At 63.4% G+C, this 12322-nt stretch overlaps 1 protein-coding gene across 1 annotated transcript; it reads right to left on the bottom strand.

Moving 5' to 3' along the window:
• Nucleotides 1–226: 226 nt before the first annotated feature.
• On the bottom strand, nucleotides 227–10547 carry MPND (MPN domain containing). The gene is made up of 14 exons (XM_032712075.1): nucleotides 10511–10547; nucleotides 8685–8905; nucleotides 7473–7523; nucleotides 5497–5676; nucleotides 4169–4334; nucleotides 4003–4087; nucleotides 3798–3894; nucleotides 3597–3669; nucleotides 3440–3516; nucleotides 2061–2229; nucleotides 1910–1980; nucleotides 1710–1799; nucleotides 1359–1451; nucleotides 227–530 (listed from the first exon to the last, which is right to left on the bottom strand). Exons 1-14 carry the CDS (start codon nucleotides 10515–10517, stop codon nucleotides 444–446), a joined length of 1467 nt encoding a protein of 488 aa, XP_032567966.1. The 5' UTR covers nucleotides 10518–10547; the 3' UTR covers nucleotides 227–443.
• Between the last annotated feature and the right edge of the window lie 1775 nt (nucleotides 10548–12322).

Here is a 12322-nt window from a genome sequence, read left to right as displayed (position 1 = left end):
GGGACACCTCCCACTATCCCAGGTTGCTCCAACCCGACCTTGGACACTTCCAGGGATCCAGGGGCAGCCACAGCTTCTCTGGGCACCCCGTGCCAGTCCCTCCCCACCCTCCCATCCAAGAATTCCTTCCCAACATCCCATCCAACCCTTCCCTCTGGAGGAATGTCCCCCTCCCATCCCATCAGGACACCAGGACATGTCCCAGAGCCAGCGGAGCCGCACCGGGGCCACCTCAGAGCTGCTCTTTAATCCACTCCCACTCCCACCCAGCACTGGCTGCCGAGTCCTCCAGCACCCCCATCCCCCTGGGGGCAGGGGGGGAGCCTGGAGGGGCCCTGACCCCGCTCTGGGGGGGCTCTGGAGCTGCCCCTCGGGGGTGAGTGAGCCCCTGGGGCCAGGGGGGCTCCAGGATCCTGCTCCAAGTCCAGGGGGCTCCGGGGCCCTCAGCCATTGATCCTGAGGAGGCCGTAGATCTGCTCCAGGACGGGGGCAAAGCTCTGCTCCTTGGGGGTGCGGGAGGCCAGGGAGCCCTGGGGGGTGAGGGGGGGGACACACACCCCCCAGTTAATCACACACACCCCAGTTAATCACGGACACCCCAGTTAATCACAGACAGACACCCCAGTTAATCACACACACCCCAGTCAATCACACACCCCCCAGTCAATCACAGACAGACACCTCAGTTAATCCCGGACACCTCAGTAATCACAGATACCCCAGTTAATCACAGACACCCCAGTTAATCCTGGACACCCCAGTTAATCACCAGCACCCCAGTTAATCACCAACACCCCAGTCAATCACAGACAGACACCTCAGTTAATCCCGGACACCTCAGTAATCACAGATACCCCAGTTAATCACAGACACCCCAGTTAATCCTGGACACCCCAGTTAATCACCAGCACCCCAGTTAATCACCAACACCCCAGTTAATCCCGGACACCCCAGTCAATCACAGACAGACACCTCAGTTAATCACTGACACCCCAGTTAATCACTGACACCCCAGTTAATCACAGACAGACACCCCAGTCCATCCCAGACACCCCAGTTAATCCCAGACACCTCAGTTAACCACAGACACCCCAGCTGATCACCAACACCTCAGTCAGTCACACACCCCCCAGTTAATCACAGACAGACACCTCAGTTAATCACAGACACCTCAGTTAATCACTGACACCTCAGTTAATCACTGACACCCCAGTTAATACCAGACACCCCAGTTAATCACAGACACCCCAGTAATCCCAGACACCCCAGTTAACCACAGACATCCCAGTTAATCACGGACACCCCAGTTAATCCCAGTGGGTGCAGCCCAAACCCCCTCCCCACCCACCCTCCCTCACCTTCAGCTTGTCCAGGTAGGTCTGTTCCTGACTCCACAGCTCCTGGAACTTCACCAGGTCGGGAGCCCCTTTATAAAACTCCACCAGCAGCGTCTGGGGAGGGAACAGGGAGGGGCTGCAGGGCCTGGGGGGCACCCCGAGGTTTTTTGGGGGGTGGGTGGGCACCGAGACCTCGGTGGCACCAGGTGAGGAGGGAGGGGATGGAGAAGGGACTGTCACCGGCACTGGGTGGGCAGGGACGAGCAGTGGAGGTGCTGGTGGGTTTGGGGAGTTGTCCTGGGGAAGGGGGACGGGACCCAGGGCTTTGAGGGGACCCAGGGATTTGGGGGGACCCAGAAATTTGGGCCTCACCATCTCCTGCACCACGTCGTTGGTGAGGAACCCGTCCTGGATGTAGGTCACCTCCACCTCCATGGGGATGCCGTAGTCGTTGGGCCGTTGCTGGAGGACGGGGTGGGGGTGTCACAGGGGTGTCACGGGGGTGTCACGGGGGTGTCACACCCACCCCGGGGGGGGGGGTCACCCCGCCCCAAACCCTCCCCCGGGCTCACCTCGGGCGGCGGCATCACCCAGAAGGGAGCGATCCGGGACTCCACGCCGGGGTTGCCGTGGAAGTAGGGCCCTGCGGGGACAGGGGGGGATGGCACGGGGTGGGACGGCCCCCTCAGCCCCCCGGGGTGCCCGCGGGGGACGGGCACGTACCGCAGATGAGCCCCAGGCAGGGCTGGAAGCCGTTGCCGCTGCCCTGCAGCTTGAGCTGATAATCCATCTGCGCGTCGATGTCGTGCAGCGAGGGCAGCGCCGGCCCGAAGGGGTGGCTGTGGTACCACCCCACCAGCGACAGCCCCCGCAGGAACAGGCTCTGGCAGATCTGGGGCGGGCACACAGCGTGGGCACGGCACCCCCGGGACCCCCCCCCAGCCTCTTCGGGGAGGGGCAACACACCCCTCTGCCCATAGTGACCCTCCTTGGGGGGCAACACACCCCTCTGCCCCCAGTGACCCTTTTTGGGGAAAAAATTCCCCCTGTGCCCCCACTGACCCTCTTTGGGGGCCAATGCACCCTTGTGCCCCCAGTGACCCTTTTTGGGGAATAAATTCCCCCTGTGCCCCCACTGACCCTCTTTGGGGGCCAATGCACCCTTGTGCCCCCAGTGACCCTTTCTGGGGGATCAATGCCCCCCTGTGCCCTCACTGACCTTCTTTGGGGGGCAAAGCACCCCTGTGCCCCCATCTCTGCCCCCAGTGACCCTTTCTGGGGGCCCAACACACCCGTGTGCCCCTACTGACCCTTTTTGAGGGATAAATGCTCCCTGTGCCCTCAGTGACCCTCTTTGGGGGCCAATGCACCCCTGTGCCCCCCGTGACCCTTTTGGGGGGGTAACACACCCCTGTGCCCCCACTGACCTTCTTTGAGGGCAATGCCCCAATGTGCCACCACTGACCCTCCTTGGGGGGCAACACACCCTGGGCCCCCATCCCTGGGCCCCCACGGGACCCTCTTTGGGGGGTAACATACCCTTGTGCCCCCACTGACCCTCCTTGGGGGGCAATGCACCCCTGTGCTCTGATCCCTGTGCCCCCAGTGACCCTCTTTGGGACCCAACACACCCCTGTGCCCCCAGTGACCCTCTTTGGGGACCCAACACACCCCTGTGCCCCCAGTGACCCTTTTCGGGGGATCAATGCCCCCCTGTGCCCCCACTGACCCTCCCTGTGGGGTCAATGCCCCCCTGTGCCCTGGGTTTGGGGGGACAGGGCTGGTTCATCTCACTGTCCCTTCTCCTGCCCCAGATCCCTGTTCCTGCCCAGGTTGAGGGGGTGGGATGGGACCCCCTCTCTCCTCAAATCCCTGATTTCCCTTCCCAGCCAAGTGGGTTCTTGCCCATCCCTTGGTCTCAGCCGAGCTCCGGGGCTGTGCTGCCCATCCCAGTCCTGCTCCCATCCCACACCCCCTGATCCATGGGATCCGTGTCTGTCCCACCCCGGCAGCGCAGGGAGCCCGAGGGATCCCTGGAATCCTCTGGAATCCTCTGGAATGCCGGGGGCCCCCCCCGCTGCCCCCTCCCCAGGCTGTTTTACCTCCTCCTCCACGGCCCCCGCGGCCTCGGCGTCTCCCAGGCGGGTCCGGCAGGGGAACGCTCGGAGCACCGTCAGCACTGGGGGGTGAGGGGGGGGGCACAGGGGTGGGTGAACCCCCCCAAAACCCCCGCCACCCCCCCCCCACCCCGCCACCTACGCTGCGTGTTGGTGTCCCAGCGCCCGCCCAGGTATCCCACCACCTCACTGCGCGTCAGGTGGCTGTGGAAATCCTGCGGGAAAAGGGTCAAATCGGCGGCCCGGCCCCAAAACCCCAAAACCGGGGGGACACGGGGGACGCCCCGCAGGGTGTCCCCAGTGCCCCCGAGTGCCCGGCGCGGGGGGGGGGGGGCACACGCACCAGCAGCAGCAGGACGTTGCTGGAGATGGCCACGTTGAAGGGCTGGAATTTGTTGATGGCAGCGAAGGGCGTCACCTCCACCAGGGTCTGGGGGTTCCTGGAACAGCCACATTCCCGTCACACACATTCCTGTCACACACACACACCCCCCCTTCCATCCCGGGCCCGGCGGTGCCACCCCCGCGTTGTCCCCGTGTGCCCGTACCTGGACGAGTCCCGCGTGCCCAGGGTGCAGTAGCGAACGGGCACCCGGGGCTTGGTCTCCAGCCTTTTCCCTGGAGCGCCGGGATCTGGGAAGCACAAGGAGCCGTCACCACAGCCCGGGGTCGCCCCCCGGGGACCCTTTTTTCCCCCCCCCCGTGTCACCGTACCCGCCCCCGCGGGCTCGGCCGGGCTCTTGCATTGCTGCTTCTTGCTCCTCTCCTCGGGTTTTTTGGGAGGCGCCGGCTCGGGCAGCGGCAGCCGCCCCCCCTCCCGGGCCGCCTCCTCCTCTTCCTCCTCGGGCATCTCCTCCTCCTCGCCCTCGCTGGCCAGGCCCTGCGGGCAGCGCGGCGCTGGCACCCACCCCGTGTCCCCCACCCGCCCTGGGGGTGCTGGGGGGGGTGACCCCCATCCTAGGGTGTCAGGAGGGAGTGACCCCCATCCCAGGGTGCCAGGGAGGTTGTGACCCCCATCCCAGGATGCCAGGGGGATTGCAACCCCATCCCAGGGTGCCAGAGGGGGGTTATGACCCCATCCCAAGGTGCCAGGGAGGTTGTGACCCCATCCCAGGGTGCCAGGGAGGTTGTGATCCCATCCCAGGGTGCCAGAGGGGGGTTATGACCCCATCCCAAGGTGCCAGGGAGGTTGTGACCCCATCCCAGGGTGCCAGGGAGGTTGTGACCCCATCCCAAGGTGCCAGGGAGGTTGTGACCCCATCCCAGGGTGCCAGGAGGGTTGTGACCCCATCCCAAGGTGCCAGGGAGGTTGTGACCCCATCCCAGGGTGCCAGGGGAGTGACCCCCATCCCAAGGTGCCAGGGAGGTTGTGACCCCATCCCAGGGTGCCAGGGGGGTTGTGACCCCATCCCAAGGTGCCAGGGAGGTTGTGACCCCATCCCAGGGAGCCAGGGGTGGAGTGACCCCATCCCAGGGTGCCAGGGAGGTTGTGACCCCATCCCAAGGTGCCAGGGAGGTTGTGACCCCATCCCAGGGTGCCAGGGGAGTGACCCCCATCCCAAGGTGCCAGGGAGGTTGTGACCCCATCCCAGGGTGCCAGGGAGGTTGTGACCCCATCCCAGGGTGTCAGGGGTGGAGTGACCCCATCCCAGGGTGCCAGGGAGGTTGTGACCCCCATCCCAGAATGCCAGGGGGATTGCAACCCCATCCCAGGGTGTCAGAGGGAGGTTGTGACCCCATCCCAGGGTGCCAGGGAGGTTGTGACCCTCACCCCAGGGTGCCAGAGGGGGGTTATGACCCCATCCCAAGGTGCCATAGGGTTTGTGACCCCCATTCCAGGGAGCCAGGGGGGTTGTGACCCCCATCCCACCCACCCACCCACCCACCCACCCCGCACACACCACCCCCGGGATGTTCCCCCACCTCCATCCCCCAACCCACCCCTCCCCTTCCCTCCGAGCGTTCCGGGGGAGGGTTTTTCCCCCCTCCCACCCCTCCCCTTCCCCCTGAGCGTTCCGGGGGAGGGTTTTCCCCCATCCCACCTCGTCGGGGGGCGGTGCGTGGGGCTGGTGCCGGCGCAGCCAGGCTGCCTTGTACTGGTCGAGCCTCTGGCCGCGGTACCGCACGGACGCCCACCCGCAGCCCGACTTCTTGGCCGGGTTCACCAGGCGCTTGCAGTGCGTGGCCCAGGCACTGGGGGAGTTGAACACCTGCCCCGTCTCCTGCGGGAAGGGAAAGGACAGAAAAAATCCCCGGGAAAGCCGCTGAAGCCACCGCGTTCCAAAGGAAGCCGGAATTAGGAGAGCAGCGAGGCTGGGGAAGGGACTGGAGCACAAGTGCTGTGAGGAGAGGCTGAGGGAGCTGGGGCTGTTCAGCCTGGAGAGGAGGAGGCTCAGGGGAGACCTCCTCACTCTCTGCAACTCCCTGACAGGAGGGGGGAGCCAGGGGGGGGTTGGTCTCTTTTCCCACCCAACCATCAGCAAGACAAGAGGGCTCGGTCTGAAGCTGTGCCAGGGGAGGTTTAGGTTGGATATTAGGAAGAATTTCTTTGCAGAGAGGGTGCTCAGCCCTTGGAATGGGCTGCCCAGGGAGGGGGTGGATTCTCCATCCCTGGAGGTTTTTAAGGTGAGACTGGATGTGGCATCAGTGCCATGGGCTGGGAACCACAGTGGGGTTGGATCAAGGGTTGGATTGATGATCTCAGGGGTCCCTTCCAACCCAGCTGATTCCATGATTCTGTGATTCCATGAATTTGTAAGTTGTTTGAATTTTGAAGGTTTTTAACAAGCCAGTGTTTCCACAGCAAAGGGTTAAATGGGGTTGGTTTCAGGTGGTTCTGATGGAACCAGGGCCTAATGGAGTTTTGGGCTTGGCTCACAGGGAATTTCCCGGCTCTTGGAGAAGGGACACGGCTTCTGTGAGCACGGAGGGATTGGGAAAAGAACAGAACTTTTGCAAATGGATAGAATCTATTATGTTACATATCTATAATCTATCATCTATAATATATATAAATTATCTATATATCTATATAGAGATCTATATAGAGATTATATCTATCTATTATACATATTATATATCTATATATTATATATATAAAATATAATATATTATATATTACAGATATCTATTTTATCTATATATCCATATATATATATTATATATAATATATCTATATGTATATCTATATTATATACATTATATGTAATATATATAATTATATATAAAATATAATATATATTATATATATCTATTCTATCTATCTATCTATGTATATATGTCTATATATAGATTATATATTTATAATCTATCTATATACTTTCTATATATCTATTATCTATATATATATATAATCCATAATCTATCTATATAATCTATCTATATATCTATATAACTGTATATCTATCTACCTATAATCTACCTATATAATCTATCTATATATCTACAATCTACATTTATAATCTACCTATATCTGTAATCTCTATCTATAATCTCTCTATGTAATCTATCTACAGTCTCTATCTATAATCTTTATCAATATATCTATAATCTATTATTATATCTATTATATAGATATTATCTATTATTATATCTATTATATAGCTTTATCTCTATAATCTTCAAACTGACAAAATCAGTCACCTGAGGCAGGAAGATACCAAAAAAAAAAAAAGGATAAAGGACTAATTTATGGGCAGGAAAACAAAACTATGAGTGTTTAAAAGGCCATCAGGAGGTAACTGTGATAAAAGGACACCAGATGGATGAAGGGAGCAGAAAAAGTGGGATTCGACAGGAATATAAATAATAATAAATAAATAATAAATAGATAAATAATAAATAAATAAGATAATAAATAAATAAATAAGATAATTAATAATATAAGGGTTTTGCTGTTGTAATTTCATCGGGAGCACTCGTGAGGATCCCCCCCAGCCCTTCTGCAGGGCTGTGCATGGAGAGGGATGTGATGGAACATTGGGAAAATCCCGTGGGGAGGGAATTCCCTGGGACTCACCTGCCACGTGATGGTCCCGTCCGGCCCCAGGTCCCCCACGAACTTCTTGCCCTGGGGGGTGGGGGGAGCTGGGGAGGGACCCGCTGGGCCCCCGGCCTGTCTGCCTTGTCCCCACCCCTGCCCCATGTCCCCTGTCCTCCTTCTGTGGCCCCTGGCCCCAGCCCACTTCCCTTTTCCCTTCCCATCTCCCCTGTCCCCATCCCACCTCCCACATCCCCATCCCCACCTCCCACATCCCCATCCCATCTCCCCTGTCCCCATCCCACCTCCCTGTCCCCACCCCACCTCCCACATCCCCATCCCCACCTCCCACATCCCCATCCCATCTCCCCTGTCCCCATCCCACCTCCCTGTCCCCACCCCACCTCCCACATCCCCACCCCACCTCCCACATCCCCATCCCCACCTCCCACATCCCCATCCCACCTCCCTGTCCCCATCCCACCTCCCTGTCCCAATCCCACCTCCCTGTCCCCATCCCATCTCCCTGTCCCCAGCCCATATCCCCATCCCACCTCTCATGTCCCCATTCCACCTCTGATGTCCCCACTCCATGTCCCCTGTCCCCATCCCATGTCCCCTGTTCCCCCCCCATGCCTCCTTCACCACCACTTGCCCTCTGTTCCCACCCCCTGTCCCCTGTCCCCATCCTGTGTCCCCATCCCATCTCCCCTGTCCCCCTCTCATCTTCCCTGTCCCCATCCCATCTCCCCTGTCCCCATCCCATGTCCCCTGTCCCTACCCCATCTCACCTGTCCCCATCCCACCTCCCACATTTCCAGTCCATCTCCCCTATCCCCATCCCATGTCCCCAGCCCATCTGCCTCATCCCCATCCCACCTCTCATGTCCCCATTCCACCTCCGATATCCCCATCCCATCTCCCCAGTCCCCAACCCACTTCCCATGTCCCCATCCCATCTCCCCTGTCCCCATCCCCTGTCCCCACCCCGTGTCCCCAGTCCCCACCTCACCTCCACTGTCCCCCATCCCACCTCCCCAGACCCCATTGCAGCTCCCTGGTCCCCATCCCATCTCTCCTGTCCCCATCCCATCTCCCCTGTCCCCATCCCACCTCCCATATCCCCATCCCACCTCCCCTGTCCCCACCCCGTGTCTTCTGTCCCCATCCCAGCTCCCATATCCCCATCCCACCTCCCCAGTCCCCCCCCCCAGCTTCCTGGTCCCCCCGTTCCCGTCCCCCCGTTCTCACCAGGTAGTAGATGGAGAGGACGCCCCGTCCCGGCTCCAGGAGCCCGTCCCGGAGCAGGACGCGCAGGGTGATGCCCCTGCGGGTCAGCACCGCCCCCCGCGGGCCCCCCGTCGCCCGACCCCCGGCCCCCGCCTCGGGCTCCGCCTCGTCCAGCCCCGGCTCCAGCTCGTCCTCGTCCTCCTCCAAGCACTCGTCCCCCGCCGGGGACCCGGCCGACAGCGCTGGGGAGGGGACACAGAGAGTGGCAGCACCCGGGGTGTCCCCACAGAGCACCCCCGGGACAGGGGACAAAAGGGGTGGACACGGGGACACGCACGCAGGGGACACACACGGCCAGGAGGGCCCGGGGACAGAGGGATGGGGGAGAGGGGACTCAGGGACAGGAGGGTGGGGGACACTGACGGGGGGAGATGTGGGGAGTGAGGACATGGGAGCGTGAGGAGAGAGGACTGGGGACGCGGGGACATGGTGGGGGACGTGGGGACACGGGGACACAGGGACATGGTGGGGGACGTGGGGACACGGGGACACAGCCAGGAGACACGGCTGGGGACATGGGGACAGGGGGACATGGCTGGGGACATGGGGACACAGGGACATGGTTGGGGGACATAGGGACACGGGGACACAGCCAGGAGACATGGCTGGGGGACATGGGGACAAGGGGACATGGCTGGGGGACATGGTGGGGGACATGGGGACATGGGAACATTGCTGGGGGACATGGGAACAGGGGGGACATGGTTGGGGGACATGGGGACACGGGGACATGGGAAGGGACATGGGAACATGGCTGGGGGCCATGGGGACAGGGGGCCATGGCTGGGGGACATGGGGACACAGGGACATGACTGGGGGACATGGGGACAGGAGGACACAGTCGGGGGACATGAGAACACAGGGGACACAGCCAGGAGACATGGCTGGGGGACACAGGGATGTGGTGGCAGGACACAGGGACATGGGGACATGGCTGGGAGGCACAGGACCACGGGGACATAGCTGGGGGGCACTGCTGGGGGACACAGGGACGTGGGGACATGGCTGGGGGACATGGGGACATGGGGGCACAGTCAGGGGACACGGGGACACGGTTGGGGCACACAGGGACATGGGGACACAGCTGCAGGACACAGGGACATGGCTGGGGCACACAGGGACATGGGGACATAGCCAGGGGGCACGGGGACATGGGGACAGGGCTGGGGGACAAGGGGGCATAGTCAGGAGACACAGGGACATGGCCGGGGCACACAGGGACGTGGGGACATGGCTGGGGGACATGGGGACAAGGGGATATCACTGGAGGGGCACAGAGACATGGCTGGGGGACACGGGGCCATGGGGACACAGCTGGGGGACACGGGGCCATGAGTGGGGGACACGGGGACATGACGGGGGGACACGGGGCCATGACAGGGGGACACGGGGCCATGGGGACACGGGGACGAGTCTCTCCCGGCCCAGCAGGTCCCCAGAGCCCGGCGTGAGCCCCGCGGGGTGCGGGGGGTGACACACGACAGGTCCGCGGGGTGGGGGGGGGGGGTCGGAGAGGGGCTCCCGGGGGGGGGGGTAAGGGGAGGTCCCGGGACAGGTGTCCGTCCCCACCGAGGGTGTCCCGCGCGTCCGCGGGCACGGGCAGGTGCGCGCGGGGGCGCGTGCCCGGTGCGTGCGCGTGCCCGGTTCCCGGTTCCCTGTTCCCGGTGCGTGCCCGGTGTGCGCGCGCGCCCGCTGCGTTCCCGACTCCCAGTTCCCCGCCCGTTCCCTATTCCCGGTTTCCGGTGCCCTCCCTCCCCCCCGGTGCTCCCCCCCCCCGGTGCCGGTACCTGCCATGCTCCGCTCCCGCCGCTCCCGCCTCTCTCCCCCCGGTGCGCGCGGCGGCGGCGGCGGCGACACGTGACGATGGGGCGGCCCCGGGGCCCCGCCCCGCCCGGGGGGGTGCGGGGGACACCGGCGGCACCGGGGCACAACGGGGGGGGGGGGAGAGAACACAGCCCCGCACCCCCCGCACCGGCCGGGGGGGACATACGGGGGGGCTCAGGGGGTACCTGGGCACTGAACCCCCCTCTCCCGGTCTGGGGATGGGGAGGGGACACCGGCACCGGGGGCGGGACACTGGCACCGAAGGGGGTACACTGGCACCGGGGGACAACGGGGAGACACAGCCCCGCACCGGCCGGGGGGACACACGGGGGGGCTCAGGGGGTACCTGGGCACTGAACCCCCCTCTCCCGGTCCGGGGATGGGGGCGAACACCGGCACCGGGGGACAACGGGGGGGGCACAGATTCGCACCCGCCGCACCGGGCAGGGAGAACACGGGGGGGCTCAGGGGGTACCTGGGCACTGAACCCCCTTCTCCCGGTCCGGGATGGGGGGGGACACCGGCACCGGGGGGGGGACACTGGCACCGAAGGGGGTACACTGGCACCGGGGGACAACGGGGGGGCACAGATCCGCACCCGCCGCACCGGCCGGGGGGGGACACACGGGGGGGTTCAGGGGGTACCTGGGCACTGAACCCCCCACTCGGAGCGGCGGGGACACCCCCGCCCCGCCCTTCGCACCGGCCCGGGATGAGGGGGGCTCACCGGCACCGGGAGGGGGGACACTGGCACCGAAGGGGGTACACTGGCACCGGAGGGGGGACACCGGCACCGGGGAGGGGAGGCGGGACCTGATGGGGGGGATGAGGAGGGGGAGCACTGCACCTGCCGCGTGGGGGGGGGGTGGGGGGCACACAAAGGGGCTCAGGGGGCATCTGGGCACTGAACGCCCCATCCGGACTGGCGAGGTCACCCCCGCACCGCCCTTCGGCCCGGTCCCGGGATGGGGGGGGACACCGGCACCGGGGGGGTTGACGGGACCTGATGGGGACAACCCCGGAGCTGCCGCATGGGGAGGGTGGGACACGGGGTCTCAGGAGGGGACACCCGCTCGCCGCCCTTCGCCCCGAGCCCGGAGGGGCCGCCCGGTGCCGGGAACGCGGCGGTTCCCGCACGGAGAGGGACCGGCCGGTGCCGCTGCCCCGCGGGCGCTGGGCCCGGCACAGCCACGAGGGATTCGGGGACATGCCGGGGCCGCGGGACCAGGGGGCGGCGACCCCCGGCACCAAGAAGAGAGACACCCCGGGGCCGAACGCCGGGACCGACCCCCGGCACCGACCCCCAGGACTGACCCCAGCACCTCCGGGACCGATCACCGGGACCCCCGGGACCGACCCCTGCATCCTCTGCCCTAATCCCGGTATCCCCTGGACCGACACTCGGGGACCCAGGAGCGATTCCCGGGACTGACTCCGGCATCCCCGGGCACTGTCCCACCCTGGCACCGACCCCCCGAGTCCCTCCCGCCGCCCGGGACCACCCGGGCATTCCCCGCGGTGCCCGGTGCCGGTTCCCGGTGCCAGCGTCGTTTCCCGGTTCCTGGTGCCGGCGACAACGCTGTTTCTCAGTTCCCGGTGGCGGTTCCCGGTGCCAGTGTTCTTTCCCCGTGCCCGGTGCCGGTTCCCAGTGCCAATGTTCTTTCCCGGAGCCGGTTCCCGGTCCCTCCCCATACGGCTACCAGAGGGTGTGGGCCGGGCTTCGGGGGCTCACACTCGCCTTCTGCGGGGGGCCCCGGGATTACGAGGTACGGGGG

The sequence above is a fragment of the Chiroxiphia lanceolata genome, chromosome 27 (genome assembly GCF_009829145.1).
Source record: "Chiroxiphia lanceolata isolate bChiLan1 chromosome 27, bChiLan1.pri, whole genome shotgun sequence".
Lineage (NCBI taxonomy): Eukaryota > Metazoa > Chordata > Aves > Passeriformes > Pipridae > Chiroxiphia > Chiroxiphia lanceolata.
The sequence above is the reverse complement of the archived record's forward strand: the minus strand, read 5'-3'. Positions and strand labels throughout refer to the sequence as shown.

Coding starts and splice junctions, on each gene's coding strand:
- MPND (XM_032712075.1), bottom strand. Junction 5,677..7,472: donor ACGGGACCATCACGTGGCAG/GTGAGTCCCAGG, acceptor CCCTTCCCGCAG/GAGACGGGGCAGGTGTTCAA. Junction 1,800..1,909: donor GGGTGATGCCGCCGCCCGAG/GTGAGCCCGGGG, acceptor CCCGTCCTCCAG/CAACGGCCCAACGACTACGG.